The following is a 24,619-nucleotide window of genomic DNA, read 5'->3' as shown; positions in this document are numbered from 1 at the left end:
TTTTTATTTTTAATAAATTTGCACAAATGTTAAAAATATTATGGAGTAGGGAGTGTAGATTGATGTGGGGGAAAAAGTAATTTAAAGTAGTTTAACATAAGGCAGCAACATAACAAAATGTGAAAAAAATAAAGAGGTATGAATAATTTCGCAAGACACTGTACATCAAGTGGAAATTTTTTAAAACTTTTCGAAAGTTTATATACAGTAATACCAATACAAATAGCACACCTACGGATGTATAGATATAATACAGAAACATACCATTTTCCCTCACTGTTCTCAAACTGTTGGACGGTGTATCCAAACATGTCTTCCACTGGTCCACTGAATGACATCTGGTTCTTCTCGTCCACATTGAAACATGACAACCATGGCAGCAGAGCTATTGACAAAAGATACAATAGCAAGATGAGATAAACATAACATACAATATGTAAGAGTTTTATCATTTTATCCAATGGGCAGATCATATAAATGCTAGTATTTACCAGTAACTAAGTTAATTTCGGTTTGGAAGTCTTGACAAATCCTAATTTAATCCTTTGCCAAAACAAGATGAATGGAACACAAGAACTTAATCCAATAACTTAGTTGTTTATTAAATGATAAATATTTATAATGCATATTAATTTACATCAGTAAATAAACAGACTTTTCATTTCCCTTTTTTGTTTTGGGAGAGAGAGAGAGAAACAGTCCCAGTTGTTCATGCCCAGTTGTGTGGGAATGAAACACGCGAATCCTACGGGGAGCAATAGTAGGCAGAGGAATTTTACAGAGCAATGTGGAGTAGCTTTCCTGACCTCTTGGACAATGTCCTCTTCATAGAGACCACCAGAGACTGACTTTTAGTACTGTATATAAAAGGAGAACTAAATATAGTGTTTAAATGCTTCATTGTGAAGAGGCCACAGAGAGTCTTTTCACATGTTGTGTGCAACGGAATTCCAGTCATGATTTATTCAATTCCAGGATTTGGAAGGGAATTGTGAAGATTAACAAATCACTGTGGTGTTGAGTAGACTGCTGGAGCTGGGTGAGAACACGAATAGACATAGAGACAGAAATTCAGTTATGCTGCCTGACGTCTGTTGTCATGATCTGAGCCAATGAATGTAGAACATGCAGTCATGAGAAAACAGAGAGGCAGTGTATGTTTGTGGGCACGCCTCATACGAATGTCCACTTAACAGTAATTAAGATTTCCAGCCAAGCCTCCAAACATTTTATTGAGTCTTAACTTCTGAGGAGGATATGCTTGATGAGTGATCATTTAAAAGACCAGACAAAAGACCATTTATACATTCATCACTATGATGGGCAAGATGTGTTTTAAAAAACAAGCCAAGGGAAAAGAACATAAAAAAGACGAAGAAGAGCTTAAGAAGAAGCAACATGTTCATTAGAGATTTGCTCACCAGTGGGCCTTTCCTGGCGTGAGGAACTGCTGTTTTGTTTTGAGTGAGATTTGCAAGTTAGATAAAATGGATGAATTTCCTCTGCAATCTAGATGTAAGCAATGTGTTTTGTAATAAGAGAAAGAACAAGAAGCTGAAAAGGAATATGAAGACTTATTCAAAATATTAAAGTGAAGAAGAATGCTGATGTAAAGCTGATGAAGAATAATAATTGAAGATGAAGTTGAGACTAAGAAGAAGCTGACTATTTAAGAAGCTTAAGAAAATGATGATGCAGAAGAAGCTGAAAAGGAGCTATTGAAGCTCAAGAAGGCTGAGAAGAATCTTCAGAACATGAAGAAAAAGAAAAAGCTGAAGAAGAACATAAAAAAAGACTAGAAAGAGGTTTAGTTGAGGCTAAGAAGAAGCTGATAAACATAAAAGTCAAGAAAAAGAGGATGCATAAGAAGCTGAAAAGGAGCTATTAAAGCTATCAATGCTCAAGAAGGCCAAGAAGAATCCGAAGGACATGAAGATAAAGAAGAAGCAGAAGAAGAACGTGAAAAAGACTATGAAGAGGTTTAGTTGAGGCTAAGAAGAAGCTGATAAACGTGAAAGACAAGAAAATGAGGATGCAGAAGAAGCTGAAAAGGAGCTATTAAAGCTATCAATGCTCAAGAAGGCCAAGAAGAATCCGAAGGACATGAAGATAAAGAAGAAGCTGAAGAAGAACGTGAAAAAGACTATGAAGAGGTTTAGTTGAGGCTAAGAAGAAGCTGAAAAGTGAAGCTCAAGAAAATGAAAATGCAGATGAACACTGAAAAGGAGGTATCGAAGCTCAAGAAGGCCAAGAAGAATCTTAAGAACATGAAGATAAAGAAAAAGCTGAAGAAGAACATTCGTTGGGTCTAAAAAGAATAAGATAAAAATGAAGCTCGAGAAAATAAAGATGCAGAAGAAGCTGAAATAGAGCTACTGAAGCTCAAGAAGGCCAAGAAGAATTTTAAGAACATGAAAAGATAACAATGAAGAGGATTAAGAAAAAGCTAAGGAAGAAGAACATGAAAAAGTCTAAGAAGAGGCTTAGTTGATTCAAAGAAGAAGCTGAAAAGAAGATGAGGAAGAAGTTGAAAAGGAGCTACTGAATCTCAAGAAGGCCAGGAAGAATCTGAAGAACGTGAGGATAGTGAAGCTGAAGAAGAACATTAAAAAAGTCTAAGAAGTGGATTAGTTCAGGCTAAGAAGAAGCTGGTTAAAGTGAAAATCAAGAAAATGAAGATGCAGAAGAAACTGAAGTTGAGCTACTGAAGTGCAAGAAGGCTAGGAAGAATCTTAAGAACATTAAGTTAAATAAAAAGCTGAAGAACATGAAAGAAGCTGATAACAGTGAATACTACAGAGAGCTACAGAAAATGAAGATGCAGAAGAAGCAGAAATGGAGCTACCAAAGCTCAAGAAGGCCAAGAAGAATCTGATGAACTAAGAAGAGCCATAGTTGAGGCTAAGAAGAAACTGACAATAGTGAAACTGTAAGAAATGAAGATGTAGAAGAAGCTGAACTGGAGCCATCAAAGCCTAAGAAGGCCAAGAGGAATCTGAGGAACATGAAGATACAACTATTAAGAAGATAAAGAAGAAGCTGAAGAAGAAAAACAAGAAAAAGACTTAAAAAACGGCTTAGTTGAGGCTAAGAAGAAGCTGATAAAAGTGAAGTTCAAGAAATGTACATGCAAAAGAAGCTGAGATGGAGCTATCGAAAAGAATATGAAGAACATGAAGATAAAGAAAAAGCTGAAGAAGAACATGAAAAAGACTAAAAAGAGGCTTAGTTGAGTCTAAGAAGCTGATAAAACTGAAGCTCAAGAAATGTACATGCAGAAGAAGCTGAAAAGGACCTATTAAAGCTCAAAAAGGCCAAGAAGAAGCCGAAGAACATGATAACAACGAAGAAGATAAAGAAGCTGAAGAAGAACATGAAAAGACATTAAAGTGGACAAAGATGAAGATGCTGAAAAAGATGACAAGAACAAGTGAAACAGAACAAACTTCTTTGCAAACTAATCAATGTGTTTGGAAAAACAAGAACAGAAATAAGAAGAAAGTGAAGAAGACAAAGAAGCTGAAGTAGAAAAAGAACATAAAGATGAAAACAAAGACAGAATAATAAGAAAAATAAATGGAATGAAGAAACAGAAAAAGAAGATAATGGTGAATCAAAGTTGTAAAAACCTGAGAGGAGAAGCTGAAGTAAAACTCAGAAGACAAAGAATAATAACGGGAAGACATCAAAAGAAGAAGACAAAGAGAAAAAAATGATGAAAAGGAGAAGCTGAAGAAAACATAACAAGCATGTTTTGGAATAGCAAGAAGAGCAACAAAACTAAGACAAAGAGAGAAGACAACGACACAGACAAAGAAAAAGAAGACGAAGAAGAGATGTGCCAACCCATTGGCCTTTCACATCCTGAGGGGTGGCTATTCTGTTTTGAGTCAGATTTGCAAGTTAGATAAACAGAATAAATTTCCTCTGCAATCTACTGACTCCGTAAACAAAGACGTAGAGGGCCAAAGGCAACCGGACAGCTGGTTTCCTCCTCGTCCACGTCTATCTCCTCACAGACACACACCATCCTCTAAAAACCCGGAGAACTGACTCCTCTCTTAATGAAGTGGCTGTTTGTAATGTATAACAAGAGGAAAAGGCAAGACATCCTGCTGAGGTTTAATGCAGGACATGCTCTGAGCTAGTGCTCTGCAAACACACTACAAATCACACGAACAACACTTACGCAAATACACGACATAATTCGGAGGACCTTGGGAATACATGAAAAGAGAGGCCCTTCCTTTGGGGTTCAATCATTTTTGCTGCATTCATGCTAATGGTGAATGCGAATGTTTCATCCATTCCCTCAATAGACTTGATTGATTTCAACCCTGTACAGTATGTCTGAGAAAATACTAAAGCAATTAGGTGATTCAAGATGGCCACCAGCCAAAGAGGCCCTTTGCATTGATCACAGATGGGGAAGATGCCCAGACACATGGATCACGCCACTCCAGGAACACAATTTATAGGCAAGATTCAGGTGTTCAGGGGGTTCTTCCCCTCCTCATTTTACTTTAATTTTAGCTCAAGTTTTAGTACTTTGGTCGTGCTAATTCTGTAAATGCAGTGTTTAGTATTACTGAGATACTATTATTTGTATGTTTTTTATTAATTTTGTATATTTTAATATAGTTTTATGTTGTATTTTTTTTTATATTTTCCATTTTCATTTTAATCTTAGCTAAAGTTTTAGGAATTTTGCTGTGTACTTCTAGGTTATATCGTTTTTATTAACTTTATTTATTTATTATTATTATTTGTTTATTTTTTTTACAATGGTTAATAGTTTAATGGTTTAAATTTTAGTTTTAGTTTGAGTTAACTATAATAACCTTTTTATACAGGGCAGCTTTTCCAACTGATTTAAACTGGTAAATATTTACAACCCAATGTCATGAGAAAACGGAAGCATTTCATGACTTGATTCATACACAAACATGCAATTTAAAAAAAGTCCACAACTAAACCTACCCACCACTGAAGTGTAAGCAAATTAAAAACATACAACATGAATTCACCACCAAAATGTAAGTATTTACAAATTGCCAAGAGACTGTGTTGCCTACGTATTAAAAGATTAAAAGATCTGGCTCACATGAGTCATTTGTTATGAATCAGACTACACTGATCGTGCAGTATGTTTTTGATTCATAAAAAAATGACTGACTTATTAAAGTCATTTGTTTTGAATCTGACTAAACTGGTCTCGCTGGATGTTTTTGATTCATGAAAAATGACTGACTCATCAGAGTCATTTTGTTTAAATCAAAATACACCGGTCACACTGTTTTTGATTAAAATGAACTAGCTAAGAGGAGTCATTTGTTTGTGATTTGGCGTTATACATTGCTTTTGCATGCAGCCTGTTAAGACAATTTAATAGAAACAGATTTCTTGCCGTTATTTTGTGATACACAGTAGTCAATGCAAAAAGCAACTCAGATACATGATTCTATTTAGGCTCTAAATTATAAAAACACAGGAATTGAAGGAAAATGGTCAATATCTTTCTTCACAAAATAGTTTTTATTCATCTTGACATGGCAGTCTCACAAGTGCAGAGCACTTCCTGTTTCACTTGAGCATCTGCTAAATGTTTCAAATATATCAATTATGCATTTTCACTTGTCCTGTAAGAGACAGGACATCCTTTACACATGCATGCAGGGTTAAGTGTGAATACAAACTGCAGCCCACACAAAGCAGAACTTGTACAAAAACCTCATCAAGACAACACTAAAGAACCACTGTCAGCTTTCTAAGTGTTGCAAAGTTTCCTAAAAGGATGTATGACCTTTCATGTTTTCATTTATTTTTTCGAAAACTTTGCCAAACTAACATTGCTGGATGACTTGACATCATCAAAATATTATCATCCCGCCCTAATGTTTGTAATGCAAAACCTTTGTATCCATGGAGATTTAAGAAGAAAATGGGGAACACGTTTTGGATCTCTGCAAGCTCTTTTGGATCACTGCAAACAAGGGCAAAGCCTGTTAAATGATGCTGTCTTTCCCCTTCTGGTTTGATCATGTGTCAAGTGACAGTGCCAAAATGTGATTAATTGTATGAAGCTGTAAGATTTTGTCATCCAACACCGGCAATGCGTTGGATTTATCTGTGCTAAGACTTTTAAATCAGCCCATTTGGCAGCAAGAGAGCTGCGTGATTATGAGAAACGAGGCCTGGGTCGAAGCCTTGTCTGGCTCACACATGCTCTGTCATGACAAAGCAGATCTCTAGGTAATCAAGTAAATGTGTCCTGTTGCACACACTCTCCTTGTCGCATTCTTTCATTCCTGGCCAAGGGGACCTGTACTCACACAGTGTAGGAAACACTTCCTTGGGTTATTAAAAGAGCACTTAAGATGGAATAAAAAGACAAACTTTTTACATTATGAGCAGTATGTGTTACAGTATGTATGTACACTGCTGGTCAAAAGTTTGGGATCAGTAAGATTTTTTATGTTTTTTAAACATTAAATAATTCTTATATGCTCATCAAGGCTGCATTAATTTGATCAAAATTGAAAATTTTTGAAATATTATTGCAGTTTAAAATAATGGTGTTCTATCTTCACATATTTTCAAATATAATTTATTCCTGTGATGCAAAGCTGATTTTTTATCAGCCATTACTTCAGTTTTCAGTGTCACATGATTCTTCAAAAATCATTCTAATATGTTGACTAATTACTGTTGTTGTTATTGTTGGAAATTTTACAGGAGGTTAAAAAGAACAGCATTTATTCAAAACATAAATCTTTTCTAACAATATAAGTCTTTGCTATCACTTTTTATCAACACATCCTTGGTAAATAAAAGTATTCCTTTCTTTAAAAAAAAAAAAAGTACTGACCCCAAAATTTAGATGGTAGTTTATATTGTTACAAAAGATTTCTATTTTAAATAAACGCTGTTATTTTAAATTTTTATTTGTTAAAGAATTATGGAAAAAAATTACAGGTTCCAACAAAATATTAAGCAGCACAACTGTTTTAAAAAATCGATAATCAGTCAGCATATTAAAATGATTTCTGAAGGATCATGTGACACTGAAGACTGGAATAATGATGCTGAAAATTCTGCTTTGTATCGCAGGAAATTTTAAAATATATTCACATAGAAAACAGTTATTTTAAATTGAAATAATTCACAATATTATTTTTTTCTGTATTTTTTATCAAATAAATGCAGCCTTGATGAGCATAAGAAACGTCTTAAAAAAAAAAAAACATTAAAAATCATACTGATCCCAAACTATTGAGCGGCAGTGTACCTACTAACAATATTAAAAAAATCTGGTTATGGCAATTAGCTGCTAATAATATAATACAATTGTATTTTCATAATTTGGTTTTCCAAATGAGGGTTTCTGAGTTCATGAAAAGCTAAATGCAAAATGAAAATAAATAAATTTGGTTAGCATGTTATGTTACATGTTTAAACATGCTAACTAAACACAGGAAATGAGAAAATGTACTAAACAGCGAAATTAACTTGAAAAGCAAGAGCCCTAAAACAAAAATCAATCCAAGACATAATGTATACCAGTTTTTAATAATTATAACACAATGTATACAATGCCTTGCAAAAGTATTCATACCCCTTCACAGTTTATGTTGCAGCCTTATGTTAAACTGTTTTAAATAACTTTTTCCCCCCACATCAATCTACACTCCATACACCATAATGACAAAGCAAAAAACAGGTTTGTAACAACTTTGCAAATCTATTATAAATATAAAAAATTAAATGATTCCATTGCATAACAATTCATACCCTTTTCTGGGATACTTGAAATTTAGCTCAGGAGCTTTGATATCGCTTGTAGATGGTACTGCAGTTTGAGTTGAGTTAACAAGTGGCAAATTCAATTGAATGAGTATGTTTTGAAAAGACACACACCTCTCAATAATAAGTCTATTAATAAGTCAGTTGAAAATGCATATCAGAGCAAAAACCAAGACCTGAGGTCAAAAAAACTGCCTGTAGAGCTCAGAGACAGGATTGCGTCAAGGCACAGATCTGGGGAAGAGTTCAGAAAATAATCTGCTGCATTGAAGGTTTACAGAAATATGTAGCCTCCATTATTTTTAATGGAAGAAGTGAAACAACCTGGAAGCTTCCTAGAGCTGGCCTTGATGGGGAAAGGCCAGACAGACTGGTGACCAAAAAGCTGATGGTCACTCTATTTAAGCTCCATGATCATATACTATGTTCAGATGGGAGAAACTTACAGAAGGACAAACATCAATGCAACACTTCAAAAAATCTGGTCTTTATAGCGGTGTGGCAAAATATTGAGATAGCCTTAATGAAAACCTCTTCCAGAGCATTCAGAACCTCAGACTGGGCAGAAGGTTCACCTTCTCTAAGCACACAGCAAGCGTGGCTTATAGACAACTTTGTAAATATTTTGAGTGGCCCAGCCACAGCCTGGGCTTGAACCCAATCAATAATTTCTGGAGAAACCTGAAAATGTCTGCCAGTCCCCATCCAAGCTGACAGAGTCTGAGAGGTGAAGAGGTGATGAGAAGAATGGCAGATAATTGCCAAACGCAGATGTGCAAAGCTAGTCGCATCATACCCAAAACGACTTGAGACTTGAGTACTTCAACTAAGTACCGCATTAAAGGTATGAAAACTTATGCAATGTCCTTATTTCAGTTTTTTATTTCTTATAAATTTGCAAAGCTGTTACAAATGGTGTTACAAATTATGGTGTATGAAGTGTAGATTGATGTGGGAAAAAAGTTATTTAAAGCAGTTTAACATAAGGCTGCAACATAAAAAAACGTGAGAAAAATTAAGGGGTATGAATACTTTCGTAAGGCACTGTATATAATAATATATATATACGTGCAATCCAAATAAATGACCTATGTGTTAATCTAAATATTAGATAGTAAAAAAAGATTATTTATTTTATTTGTTCACTTGCCATTAACTAAAATGATGGAACAATGAACATGATTGTGTTGTTAGATTATCAAAATATTAGTGCTGTCAAATGATTAATCACGATTAATCGCATCCAAAATAAAGGTTTTTATTCCTATCATATATCGTGTGTACTGTGTATATTTATTATGTATATATAAATACACACACATGCATGTATATATATATATATATTTTCCCTCAATTAATTAATGAAAATAAAATAAAAGATTAACTGGTTATTAAAATAAACATTAGTTGAGGCCCTACAGCTAATTTGCTTAAAGGATTAGTTCACTTCCAGAACAAAAATTTACAGATAATTTACTCACTCCCTTGTCATCCAAGATATTCATGTCTTTCTTTCTTCAGTTGTAAAGAAATTGTTTTTTGAGGAAAACATTTCAGGATTTCTCTCCATATAGTGGATTTCTATGGTGCCCCCGAGTTTGAGCTTCCAAAATGCAGTTTAAATGCAGCTTCAAAGGGCTCTAAACGATCCCAGATGTTTTTTGAGATACCCTAACTGTATTGATCTAGAAGACATAGACAATACAAGCATATGAGGTTAGAAAGTACATAAATAGTGAGTTTGTTTCGAAAATGACCAATCGTTTTGCTAGATAAGACCCTTCTTTCTCGGCTGGGATCGTTTAGAGCCCTTTGAAGCTGCATTTATGCATTTTGGAAGTTCAAACTCAGGGGCACCATAGAAGTCCACTATATGGAGGGAAATCCTGAAATGTTTTCCTCAAAAAAAAAAAACAATTTCTTTACAACCGAAGAAAGAAAGACATTAGCATCCTGGATGACAAGAGGGTGAGTAAATAATCTGTAAAATTTTGTTCTGAAAGTGAAAAAAGGTGCATTCACTCTTTCAAAGTCATTTTATTGTCAATGTTAAGTTGCATTGTGGGTGATTAGTAAATAAAACATTGTTTGCACTGTAATGCTGCTTGCAAAAGTGGCAGCACTCTTTAGTGGACTCGCCACACAACCCCAATATCCTGTTCCTGAATATGCTGCCTTCAGATGTGTTCTCTGGAGGACCCGCGCTTTATTGGCCATGAAACAGTCCGCCTACAGAATGACATAATGCTCCCTGCTGATTCCAGAAGCTTTCATTCCAGCTTCCTCCGCACTAACAGGGGAGAGACCCCGATGGTGTTCTGTCAAACGCCCACCTTCCACAAACACTCACACGCAAACACACCCAGACACTCCTTGAAATGGCCGTTCCCACACGGTTTTGTAAGTGTACGACCACACGGCGCACAGATAGGCCAGCAACCCATGCTTGCTCAGGCATTACACACAAATATTTTGAGACTAAAAATACACAGCGCAAGGGCAAAACAGGTCACTTCCTGCATCTCAACCCAAAAAAATAAGAGCCAGAGTATCACTTTCCATACAGTAAGGAAGTAATTGAGCGTGGACTATTAATGTCATGATAACCCAAATGACAAAAGCATATTTTCTGATTTATTTTCAAAATATAATATAATTTCAAAAATATATTTGCATGCAAGCAGAAAATATTGTAGTATTCATAACTGAACACCAGTATTATCCATATTTTAATGATTTCTGAAGGATCGTGTGACACTGAAGACGCTAAAAATTCAGCTTTGATCACAGAAATAAATTACATTTTAAAATATATTACAATAGAAAAAAGTTATTTTAACTTGAAATAATATTTCACAATATTACTGTCTTTACTGTATTTTTCGAACAAATAAACCAAATAAATGCAACCTTTGTTAACAGAATAGACTTCTTTCTAAATCATTAAAAAATTCCAAGTGACTGCGTATATTTTTCCAATACCCATGACACTGACATTTAGATCATATGGTCCTTTCCAATCAGAAAGCATAATTAGCCATAAAATAGATGTTTTAGCAATTACTGTGAATTAGGTAAAATAAATAGCGCTGCCCTCCTTTCCAAAAGGAAAAGGTTAGGCTGTCTATCTGCAGCATGAGAATAAAACGAAACATCCCCCGTGGCTAATCACAGAATGTCATGTGCAAGTGCGGCTCTGGAAACAGTTAGGCTGTTCTGGCTGTCCTGCTGGAGGGGAGTTCGATTCTCCGCAGCAGACATTATCCAGCTCACTTCCTGGAGCAGCGCTGAATGCCAACATTCCCTGGGACTGCCGTTTTACATGCGGCTGAAATTAAAACAGTCCTCCATCATGTACATGGACTGACTGATGTCTCTCAGCTGGACAGTCGGTTTAAGTCAAAGTTTGCTTAGTTATCCCGGATGGTACTTGATTCATGTGGGTTTGGGGATTAGGTCAAGCTAAACATTATGGTGAGACGTGAAAAAAGCTGCAGTATTTTATGGACTGGCCTGCTTTAAAATATATATCAGAGTATATATGATATATATGCACATCTCACTAGATCTCATTCTACTAGTAGCAAAAATTCTTAATATGCCAAGAGAAATTACATAGTTTCTATTTAGTGTACCTCAAGGGTGATGTCATGCAGCATTTCCACTTATTTGAAAGTTTTGTTTGTCTGTGTGTGGCAGAAAGTGATGTTGTGTTGTGTTGTTGTGCTAAAGTGAAGATAATGAAATCATATTAGCTTTCTCGCTCTTTCCTTGTGAATAGCCTGTGAAGTTCAACCACATGACAGATAAAAAAGGCTCATGAAGACAAACTGTGTTTAGTTTTCCCTTGCACTGTCCTCCTACTAAATACAGCCCTATACATTTTATTTTAGCAAAGTATCTTTATATATTTAAAAAAAATTATATATATATATATATATATATATATATATATATATATATATATATATATATATATATACGTATAATTCATAAACATTGTCATGCTATTGTCAAACATGAGAATAAGTAGCTGGATTCAGTCTTTTATAAAACGGTTCAATAAACAGGAAGTTAATATTGAGTTTCTTACATTTTAGCTGTTTAGCAATATTAACAGTTACTATATTTTTCCTGTCATCCAAAACGGATAACACAACCTCTGAACAAATTGGTTGCGTAAATGATTTAGTGATTCTTTTTTTCAAAGCCAGTCTCTTCTTTCAATACTGGATAAATCAGTAATTTGGAACAAACTGGTTAAGTGAATGATTCAGTGATTCTTTCATAAAGTCTCTTGTTTAATTACTGAATGAATCAGTGATATTGCACAAATTAGGTGAGAGAATGATTCGGTGATTTTTTTTTCATGAAAACAGTCCCTTGTTTCATTACTGAATAAATCAATGATTTTAAACAAATTGTTTAAGTTAATGATTCAGTGATTCTTTCATAAAGACAGTCTCTTGTTTCATTAATGGATGAATCAGCAAGTTTGAACAAATTGGTTAAATGAATTATTCAGTGATTCTTTCTCATAGCCAGTTTTGTTTCATTACTGAATAAATCTGATTTTGAACAAATTGGTTAAGTGAATGATTCAGTGATTCTTTCATAAAGCCTCTTGTTTCATTCCGTAATGAATCAGCAATTCCAAAAAAAAGGTTAAATGAACGATTTAATAATTCATAAAAACTGAGGCTGCATCTGAAATTGCACACTCTCTGAGTAGATACTTCATTTGAATAGGCAATTACTTTGCAACCATCATGTGACCTAGTTGTGTCACTTGTGACACTGCCATTCACACATCTTCATTGGCCTCATGGGACAGGAAAGTGTCTACTGGATGAGTTCTGTAAATGTGGACATACTACTCTTCTCACAAGCTGTTTCTCACCCAGTGTTTCCCCTACCATTATCTTAGGGGGGCAGCCCGCCCCCCAAACCGCACCCCTCGCCCCCTTGAACGTCAGGTTAATTTTATTTTCGATATTGCGCTAGATCACAATATAAGACATTTAAGGTTATCTTTCCTATAGAACAGGTCTATACATTGTTGTTTTAATAAACAAACTAAATAGCCTTATGTTATTTATCTTATTTACACGACGGCATGTCATTTCTGTCTCTACATGGTCGCGCGTTTACAATGTCTCCTCCGCGAAAACACGGAAGGGATCGTTTGCCTCTGTATGAATGAATGGTGGAGACGCGTTTTTTTTTTTGTTTTTTTTTACTACACGCATACTAAAGCACGCGTGACGCTCCCGCTAATTTTTGGCCTTTGCATCTCACATAAACAGATAAACTAAATCTCCAAAGCTGCTGTGAGTGTCACTTTTACCGTTTCATTTGAGAAAACTAGCATCATATCATACTGTGCAGACAGAAACTTCACGGCAACCTGTCAAAATAAAAGTACGGTTTAACATGAAACAGAACAATATTAGTCTTGTATCACTTTTGTACAGTATAATGTAGGTGTTTATATATTCCTATTTAAATAATTTACATAAAGCAATATATATGATAAAAAATAAATATTACAACAAGATTAACCATTTAATGATAGGAAAAAAATACTACAATTATTATTTAAAAGTTTTAAACAGATTATTTTCAATGTTTTGATTTTAACAGTAAACCTCTGTTTGTTTGCCAAAAATTAAAAAGGGTTTATTTTTCATTTGATTAAAAATAAATAAATGTTTATGCTTTCATTTGATTATCAGAAAAATTAAAACACTTAAGAATTTCTAAAAAAAAAAAAAAAAAAAAAGGCAAAAGATTTTAGAGCCCTATTGTTCAAAATGTTAAAATAGAGAGTTTTGGACTTATTTTTTCACTGAAATACACCGGGAAAAAAAGTAACGTTGGCTACCCCCCCCCCACCCCCACCCCCCCAAAAGCTGGAAACCTAGGGGAAACACTGTCACTTACTATATAGTACAGAAGTATGCATGTTCGGATGCAGCCAATTACTAATTTCTTTCCCAAATGAATCAGCAGTTCTGAACAAATCGATTGAAAGAATGATTAAATGAGCGCGACTCACTCATAATGACTTGTCACCAACTACTGGTGTAACGATGTAACCTGAAAAAATGTAACCTAAAAATTTCCACACACTATGTCAGCCATCTAGATGACAAATAAAAATGTTCGAAACATAAAAAGTAACCAAATGCATAAAACATGATCAACAAGCAAGACCTAGTGACAACAAAGCATGCAAAACTGCATTTGACAATGTCCCAGCCAGCTCATAAATGCACACAGATGAAATAGCACCTGTAAAGTATCTGTTCTCTCATCATTTTTTTTGCTGTGATGTTTACAGCTTTTGAGAGAGAGGTCAAGCGGGTCGTGCCCCTGAGGTCATGTTCTTTAAATGCTTCTAAATGTCTGGCTTGTTATGTTGAACATTTTATGAGAGATCAGGGGTTTCCCCTATAATGTTTCATTACAACGGGGCTCATTTTGAGGAATGCTGCTTTAACAAGAACAAGCGCTTCTGAAGCAGCTTTCCTTTTCGACTGACATCACAAATCCTTCTTACTTTTCACCTTCTACCCTCTAACCGCCTGGCTCCTTCTTGGCATGTAACACCCAAACATTTGTGTCAGATGTGATCTGTGCTACTGCGGTTGAACTTTTCTGTGCTCAACTAGAAGAGCGCTAAAGTACAGTAACTTTTATCCTGATCCAGACAGGAGATAAGAGATGCTGATTCAGAATAAATGTGGTCACACATTTGTCATACAAATGTTTTATCTCATTTTCACAGTGTTTACAGTTTTCATCACAGAAATGTCAGCTGTGACATTAATGCAAGTTTTTCCTGTTCCAAAGCTACTTTTTCTCAAATGATGGTTCATTTACTCAGTACTGTAAGCACAAAAAAACACTGTATTTCAGGGAATTGTTTAAAATTTTGTAGTCGTCTATTTACATAATCACTATAATTTATGTAGATTACTGTAGTATTATGTTGCAAAGTTTAAAATGTTTAAAGGCTGCTCTGTAAAATCTCATTCACTGTAGTAAGAGGCCACAGTCATATTGTTTTTATTAAATCTGACATTGCGTAATGAGTGTTTAGTGCATCTACGATTGCTTTACTGTAAGATGTCTTTGAAGGCAAAGTCTGACTTACATCACAAGATAACTAAGTTTTGAACTGATTTTTAACATAAACATTTGAGATTTGTACTTGACAGCTCTGATTTTGTGGTCATTATTTTGAGAAATGTGTCATATTTTATTTAAAAGTCTAATAAATGAGGATGAAATGCACCAAATTTGCACTAGCAGAAAGCAGGGCAGAAAAATGAGCTCAACTACAGTTTGCCTTTATAGTTTGTACAAAGACGTGCAAAAGCATCAGCAGATCTCAGTCTGCACTAAAGCGAACAATGATAGTCTTCCGGTCTAAGAAGTGTTACTTCCTGTGCATCTTTTTTAACGTCAGGTAAGTGTAGAAGATCACAAGAGTTTCTTTTAAATGCACTAGAAACTGAAACCATCTTAAAGCGTTTTCAAAGAAGCTTTGAATTCAGATGCACTTTTTCTTACCAAATGGTCAATTCCTGTGCACCACTGTCATCATTTACTTAGGGTGTTATGTCATTTGAAACCATTATGACTTTGTTTCTATTTTTAAAGGGATAGTTCACAAAATTCTGTCATTAATTACTCACCCTAATGTCGATTCAAACCCGTAAGACTTTCATTTATCTTCGCTACACAAATATTTTTGATGAAATCCGAGAGCTTTCTGACTCTGCAAAGACAGCAACGCAACTACGATCTGTTACGATAATTTATTATCTTATTAATAAAACATTTTTTTTAGTTCACTGAATGGATGCACAGCTTACCTGTATTTGACAAACCGTAAACTCAAGACTAGGCACAAGACTAGCCGTCGCTTTGTTTCTCACACAAGCAAAGAAAGATACAGAGTAAGAGAGTCTTATATACCATGCAAAATTAACACACTACATGTAAATGATATTCTTTGTTGTATTTTCCTCTCAAAATAATGAAGTTCCTTCAGAATTCTTCAGTTTTTAAGAACTCCCGGTTTCTCCGGAAGTAGGCGGAACTAATGCGCAAATGGCTGGTGTGCACCTATTATCGTCCCTGTTTTGATATAATCAAATCAGTTCGAGCGAAGGCAGACAACGTGATTAATATTCATGAACCCAGCAGCTCATTAAGCCCTACAGCAGGGTGCCCAATCCTGTTCCTGGAGATCTACCTACCTACAGACTTTAGTTCCAGCCCTGCTCCAGCACAGCTGTCTACTAGTGTTAAACATTTATGGAGCAACAGATTTTGTGTGAAAATAAATCATACAAGTCGTTTATTTTGTTTAAAAATCTTATAAATGTATGAGGTGGCCACACACGGGGTAAAAGGCTCACCGGCATGGGGTAAAAGGCACACAGTATTGACACAAATACTTTAGTTAAAATATATATATTTTTTAAATAATGTCTTGGTTAATACTTGTTCAAAACAATAACTTCAGCAAAGTTTGTTCTATTTTCTGCTTATTTTGATGAATAAAATAATTATTTTTGTTCAATAAATATACTGTCATTAAAATATATTCAAATAAAACATATATTTTAAAATACAGAAACAAAATCATTCATTAAAATGTAAATATTCTGAAAGAATTGAAAGAGATCCCATAGTAATTTAATACAGATTTACAGTAGTAACAACAAATGATATTTCATTATATGATATGAGTCATAGCATGTTTTTAAATATAATGGTTTTATTCTAAACAATAAACATTGTGATTATCTTTAAGATGGACACCCAACATAATATATGATATTTACCATCTGAATCTAACAATGTCATGTCAACAAATAGAAAAGTCAGCCTTCTAGTAATTATTATGTTAATTATTGTGCCTTTTGGCCCCAACAGCAAGGGTGCTTTTTACCTCAAATACCATACTTTTACATATTTTTTTCATTATTTAAAAACTGTTGCTTTAATTATTTTAAACAAAAATGAAAATCATGAATATGACCTTTGTCTCAATACATTGAATAATTTTAACGATTCTCATTTGCTACGTAAAGGGGTCATCGGATGCCCATTTTCCACAAGTTCATATGATTCTTTAGGGTCTTAATGAAAAGTCTCTAATATACTTTGGTTAAAAATTCTCAACAGTAGTTTAAAAAAACATCCTTTTACCTTGTCATAATCAGCTCTGCAAAAAATCAACTCATTTTATTGCATGGTCCCTTTAAATGCAAATGAGCTCTGCTCACCCCGCCCCTCTCTGCTGTGGGATTATGAGCCGTAATGTTTACTTCAGCCGTGTTTAGCCGAGTTTAACGGCGAAACATGCCAACAAGCACATTATTAAGAAAGGCCGTTTGCTAAGATGCATAAAAAACCCTTATACTCACTTCTGCTGTGTGTGAATCTGCATCACGAATGATTCGCACGAATAGACGCATATGTAGATCGGGATTGGGGCTTTCCTTTTTAAAAACAAAAGTAACGCTATCCTCTGCATCTTCAGTGGCTCAGATGTCGGGAGTAAATGACTACTGTTATGTTCATTATTACATCCAACAACAGAACACCTCAATCGCTCAGTCGGAGATATTCTTGTCTTCCTCTGCACCTGAGTCACACAATGGCGATCGGAGTCGGACTGTTTCAGCTCGGTGAGGGCGGGTCTAAGGTAAAGCGCTCATGTCAATCAACTATCAAGGGAGCGGCCTCTGTCCGTGTGTCGTCACATTGACAAGAAGTTGAGAATGACCTGATTTTAAAAAAGAGATATTACTTACTTAAATACCACTGGGTGGATTTTTATCATTGTAGGGTGGTTGTGTACACAAACTGCCAACACTAATGTTCAAACAACATGTAAAAGTTAGTTTTGCATCTGATGACCACTTTAAAGTACTTTTTTTTAAAGAGTGTAACAGTTACTATATGTAAAAAGTAACTAGTAACTATAACTAATTACTTTTGTAAAGTAACATGCCCAACATGACAAGGTCTTACAGGTTTGGAACAACATGAGGGTGAGTAATTAATCACAGAATTTTAAGTGAACTATTTGTTTAAAATAAGTTTTTTAGGTTACATCCTAGACAACTATCTATGTCATTTTATGAGCGCATTTGTTTTCCGACTGACTGGAAACAAAAGACATGATTTTCCTAAGTAGTCACTTGTAGATCAAAGTTGGAGATGTTTTTGAACCCATGAAGGCTAAGTATGCGCAGATGGGATGGAAACTTCAGTCACTGGCGTATCTGATGGAGCGAGCCAGCGAGGGATGTGCCAGCCTCCGGTACACTCGCCCAAACAACCAACAGCACTTTTCCAGCATTTGACAGCAGCTGGCACAATTCAGATGACAGGAGCCATTTTCCCAGCTAGCAAGAATGTTTAAAATACTCTGGAACCCGGAATACTTCCTGCGATCATGTCATAATAGCAAAAAAACGAGGCTTGTCACAACAACTTATGAGAAACCTTCAAGATCGCATGGTAGTCATGTATCATATTCAGTGTGAATGTTTTCACAGTAGCTTGTTGGGTACTTGTTTAAATTGGAGGCTGACCAAAGCGGTAATTATGTCTATTATCATCATTTAAACCAAACTGCCCATTCTGTGCCAGTTCTCAGACAAGTAAGTGGTTTGCCAAATCACACTGATGCCACTATGACATTTTCCAGAAACAACATGTTCTTGAACTCCTCAATGGGTACCTTCAACTTCTAATCTACCAGGTCTGTAGATTATTTCTCTAAGGAAACATACTGTAGCGGAATAAAAACAGTACATGAACTATGTATACTGTCTACTACCATCCTCTACTATAATTATGAGTCAGAGCATTCACTTCCAGAGGACTGGGGCTTGTCTGCATGTAATGGAATGCATTCGCCAATCTGTAGTCTCCAAGTATGGAAGAAGACAGTTCAAAGCAAGGTCTTCTGGGAGATTCGAAGCCCTTGCCAGTAAGTGCTCTTGATTTATAACTGTGGAGGTCTTCTTCATGCCAGCGAGAGGGGAGTGGCAGATGGCTAACGGCTAACTTCAGGCCGTCTCGCTCTATACTTGACCATTCATCTCCTAATGACTCTATTTTTGGTGCACATTATTAAATTAGATGAAAATGGCTGAAATGAACCTGCAGTCAGCCATATTAGATGCTTGGGATAAAAACAAATCACTTGGAGAAGTGAGACAAGTTTAATGAGTTTGGGCTGAAGGTGGCTTAAAGGAATAGTTCACCAAAAAATTGACTCACTTTCATGTTGTTTCAATGTGGAGCATACTAGAAGATATTCTGAGAAATCTTTTTGCCCGTACAATGAAAATCAATGGCATTCATTATATGTATTAAAAACACTGAGATAAAGTTTTTTCAAAATATCTCCATTTGTCTTCTACAGTGGAAACTGGAAAGAAAAAATGAGAGTGAGTAAACAATGACATTTTCATTTCGGGGTAAAATATTTCTTTAAATTCAAAGGTGACGGGGTGCACAATCCGTTCTGCTGTTATGAATCTGTTAAGCATTCAATGAATTCATTATTTATCTGAGACAGTGCAGGCGTTTGTACGTAAAGCACACACACAGAAGGAATGCATTCCTATCAAAGCCTGGAGATAAACCGGACACACCGTTTATCCATGGAAAAAAATCTCAACATTCAGACTTAACTTTAACATATGCAATCTGTTAGTCTAAATATTTGTAATATTAGTAAAATATAAAATATTTGTATAACAGTTAAATATGCAGTACGTACACTGCCGCTCAAAATCTTGGGTTTGGTAAGACTTTTAATGCTTTTTAATAAAGTCTCTTATGCTCATCCAGGTTGCATTTACTTGATCAAAAATACAGAAAAAAACAGTAATATTACAAAATGTTATTACAATATAAAATAATGTTTTTTTTTATTTTTATGTACTTTAAAATATAATTTATTATTTTGATGCAAAGCTGAATTTTCATCAGCTATTACTCCAGTCTTAAGTGTCACAAGATCCTTTAGAAATCATTCTAATATGCTGATTTATTATTAGAATTATCAATGTTGGAAACAGTTATATTTTTGGGGGGACCTGTGATACTTTTTTTTAGGATTCTTTGATCAATAAAAGGTTCAAAAGAACAGCATTTATTTAAAATATAAATGTTTTCTAACAATATACACTACTGTTCAAAAGTTTGAGGTCAGTACATTTTTATTCTTTCTTTTTTTTTTAAATAAATTAATACTTTTATTCACCAAGGATGTGCAAAATTGTTAAAAAGTGATAGTGTAGATATACCTTGTCAGAAACGATATATATTTTGAATGAATGCTGTTTAACTTGTTATTCATAAAAAAAAATCACAGGTTCCAAAAAAAAAAATTTTGAAAGCACAGTTGTTTCCAACTTTGATAATTCTAATAATAAATCAGCATATTAGAATGCTTTCTGAAGGATCGTGTGACACTTAAGACTGGAGTAACAGCTGATGAAAATTCAGCTTTGCATGACAAGAATAAATTATATTTTAAAGTATATTAAAATGAAAAACATTATTTTATATTGTAATAACATTTTGCAATATTACTGTATTTTTCTGTATTTATGATCAAATAAATGCAGCCTTGATGTGCATAAGAGACTTCTTAAAAAACATTACAAGTCTTACTGATCCCAAACTTTTGAGCGGCAGTGTATGTAAACAGTACAATAATAAATATTAGAGAGAAAAAAACAAAAACTGTTTTATGCTATTTTATGTGCTTATCTGAGAAAACACTACTGTAAGCAGTCTTCTATTATAATTATAATCTCCAATGACTTGGCATTTAAAAGTCGGCACATCTGAGGAAATTACTAGTAGGAAATGACTCAATAATCTACAAATACAACAGAGCCATTTATAAGATGTTACACAGGCCTTAGACATGCAACTGACTATCTGTCTGATGTCCCACGCATTCATACGCAGACTACACACATGCTGACTGAAAACAGATGAATTTCCTTTAGGGTCTCAAACCAAAACACCTGCACACTCATCTCCATTAGGAATATACACGGCTTAAATGTCGCCACTACAATAACCACATCTGGGTCTTTGGGGCTATAGAGGACAAACTCTCATATTCTGTAATCTTAGAGCATCTAAAAAAGTAGGTGAATGACAGGAACTAAAAGAAAACCGGCAAAGAGTATCATCATACTCATTTGGCAATGTATGAATATGCATAAATATATTAATAAACCAGTACTTTGAAGTGTGTTAGCCACAGCTAAAGAAACAGCTCATCAAAAAATAAAAGATGTAGATGAGTGTGTTTCTTTATAGAAACAGATTTGGAGAATTCTAGCATTACTTTTCTTGCTCACCAATGGATCCTCTGCAGTGAATGGGTGCCGTCAGAATGAGTGTACAAACAGCTGATAAACATTTCACAATAATCCACAAATCCTTCACATGACTCCAGTCCATCAATTAATGTATGGTAAAATAAAAAGCTGCCTGTTTGTAATAAACAAATCCATCATTAAGATGTTTTAACTTTAATTTTCTGGCCAAAATACCACTCCATAACACATAACGCTTCGTCCGGTGAGAAAGTCCATCTCATGTTGTCCTCTCACATCAAAATCCACCCACATATTTGTTTAAAACTGCTTTTGCTTGTTAAAGGTGCATGCTTTGTGCATTTTTATCTCATGATTCAGACAAGACGGCTTTTTCACTGAAGAAAGCAACATTATAAATAGACAACTCTAGAGGACTATAGCCAGAAGCAAAGGTTAGAAGATAAAAATATCTTAATTATAAGTTTGTTTCTTACAAACATGCAGCTTTTGTGTTCATAAAATGTTAATTGGTGGACTGTAGTGGTGCGGATTACTTGTGGATTACTGTAATGTTTTTATCAACTTTCATTCTGACGGCACCCATTCACCGCAGAGGATCCATTGGACTGCAACTGATAATGCTACATTTCTCCAAATCTGTTCTGATGAAGAAACTAACTCATCTACATCTAGGATAACCTGAGAGTGAATAGATTGTCAGAATTATTTTTGGGTAAACTGTTTCTTTAAGTGCATGGATGAAGTGACAGTGTGATGATCCTGCACCTAATGTGAACCTCTATCTGCAGCTGCATCCACAACTCAATTCCTTAACGTGGGTCACGAGTGTGCATCACATGCATTCCTAAGAATCGGAACCCAAGGAGACATCTGAGCTCTTTTCATTTAGTTACACTAACAGGGAGGGAACACTGATTACTATTCTTTATCAAATAAAGTGCTCTCCCTACTGCCATTTAAAAACATTAATTAAAGACATGAAAGGTGTTTTAAAAGTTGCCAACAGCCAAAATGTTGATTTATATTTAGAGATGCCCTCTGTAAGTTTTTATTTTTTGTTTAGATGGCTCTTGTTCATCTCAATAGTACTGATTCTATACTGACACCATCTGGCTTGGATGTAAGAAGTTTGTGTATGTGTAAGTGCTATGGTTCCAAAAAAAAAATATTTTTGTTATTACAATTAGCAACTTCTTCAACTGCATGACACAACAGATCATGTGATCTCAACACAACACATCAGCTGTTTTTAATTTAGCAAAAATTAATATAGATGGCAACTTTTAATTTAATAATACAGAATCAGTGTACTTGTGGTAAAATAAGACAGCAGTAAGCAAAATGTCTGATGAACGTATTCAATTGCTCTTAATGTATGACGTTGTAGCATGTTCTGTACATATATACAGTGTGCAAGAATATGGTGCGCAAAAAACGTTTTACGCCGCGTGAACATGCGCTTAAGTAATATCCTCTACGTCTACGAGAAGCTAAATAACAATAGCTCGTGTTCAGAATAACAAACCGCAACATGTCAAAGTGGATATAGCACTGGATCAATAATAGCCAACATTATAAAGCATGTATGGTCTCTGGAATATACTGTGACATGCACCGAATAAATAACGCACACAATTTCGCGCTCAGGTTTTTGACATCATAACAGACATGTACCCGAAACCAGACTACATAACATGCACAATAAATAAAAACGTACCCAGAAGCGCTGCTAGTGATAATTGAACGACTCCAGAAAGCATCTTCCCGGTTTGCTGTCAGAGCCTGGATATGAGGCTCCGTCCCGTGGAAGCACAGACGCTCAACTGAGCAGCAGCAGCCCGACTGGAAGCAAAGACTCGATTCAGTTACTCTCAGAGTTAGCTAGAGGGCATTCCCTCTGCAAAGTCAACGTGCCAGACAAGTCTACAGATCCCACAACTTTTGCGTGAATACAACTTGACTTTACTGTGTATTGCAAGAATGAGGATGAGGAGTGACGGTTTAGCTGGGTATTTGAGGGGAGGACTCTCACTCGTTGACATTCAGGTAGCTGTACTAGCAGAGTTTTAGGCATTATAACATTATATACAGTATCCATTTACCAACGTATACACAAAAAATTTAATATTGCTACTAATAAAATGATAGTTTATTATAATATTATTATAGTTTTTTATTGTTGCAATTGTGTTTGTTTGACTGGTCTAAACTGGTCATTAACTGGGCTAAGATGATCATTAGCTATTTTAATTGGTCATTTGCTGGTCTAACTTGGTATTTAGCTGGTTTAAACTGGTCATTAACTGGTCTAAAGTGGTCATTAGCTGGTTCAGCCTGGTAATTAGCTGGTCTAAAGTGGTCTTTAGCTCATCTATGCTGGTCACTAGCTGCTCTAACTTGGTTTACCTGGTCATTCGTTGGTCTAAACTGGTCATTAAACTGATCTAAACTGCTCACTAACTGGTTTTACCTAGTTAAGTCTGTTTTAATCTGTTCATTTGCACGTCTAAAATGTTCATTAGCTGGTCTGTGCTGGTCTTCATCTGTCGCATCTAGTCATTGACTAGTCTAACTTATAATTAGTGCAAGATTGTCACTATTAGTTTTATTATTATTAATTGTGTAAATTTGACTGGTCTAAACTGGTCATTAAGTGGGCTAAGATTGACATTAGCTTGTTTAAACTGGTCAAAGCTGGTCTAAAACAGTCATTACTTGGTCTAAGATGGTCATTATCTGGTCGGTCACTTACTGGTCTAACCTGGTCATTTGCTGTTTAAACTAGTCATTAACTGGTCTAAACTGGTCACTAGCTTGCCCAACCCAATCATTAGCTGGTCCAGCCTGGTAATTAGCTGGGCTAAGGTGGTCATTAGGTAATCTAAACTGGTCACTTGCCGATCTAACCTGATAATCACCTGGTCAAAACTATTCATTAATTGGACTAAACTAGTCATTAGTTGGTCGAAGTTGGTCATAACTGGTTTAACCTATTTAAGTCTAAACTGGTCCCAAGCCAGTCTAAATTGGCTGGTCTAATCTGATCATTTCCTTTTTTAAGATTGTCACTAGCAGGTCTAAAATGGCCATTAGCTGATCTATGCTGGTTTTTAACTCTCTACGCTAGTCATTGGCTAGTCTAAACTAGTCATTAGTTGGTCTATGTTGGTTATTAGCTGTTCATTAACTGGTCACTAACTGGTCTAACCTGTAATTAGCTAGTTTATACTGGTTGTTAACTGATCACTAGCTGGTCTGACCTGGTTTGAACTACTCATTAGTTGGTCTAACCTGGCCGTTTTGCTAGTGTGAACTGCTCACTAACTGGTTTAACCTAGTTAGGTCTAAACTAGTTTCTAGCCAATCTAGATTAGTCATTAGCTGTCTCAGATTGTCATTGTCAAATCTGA

The 24,619-nt window shown here is 35.2% G+C and overlaps 1 protein-coding gene across 1 annotated transcript in view; it reads right to left on the bottom strand.

Annotated features, from left to right (window-relative positions):
* itga1 (integrin, alpha 1) overlaps window positions 1-23,107 on the bottom strand; it is a 77,275-nt gene extending 54,168 nt beyond the window's left edge. The window contains exons 1-2 of the mRNA XM_073829792.1: window positions 22,927-23,107; window positions 265-385 (exon numbers count right to left, since the gene is read on the bottom strand). Coding sequence (XP_073685893.1) covers window positions 265-385; window positions 22,927-22,969 — 164 coding nt within the window. The 5' untranslated portion in view covers window positions 22,970-23,107. The remainder of the gene's footprint in view (window positions 1-264; window positions 386-22,926) is intronic.
* Window positions 23,108-24,619: the final 1,512 nt, after the last annotated feature.

Source organism: Garra rufa, chromosome 23 (assembly GCF_049309525.1).
Source record: "Garra rufa chromosome 23, GarRuf1.0, whole genome shotgun sequence".
Classification (NCBI taxonomy): domain Eukaryota; kingdom Metazoa; phylum Chordata; class Actinopteri; order Cypriniformes; family Cyprinidae; genus Garra; species Garra rufa.
This window is presented reverse-complemented; position numbering and strand designations above follow the sequence as displayed.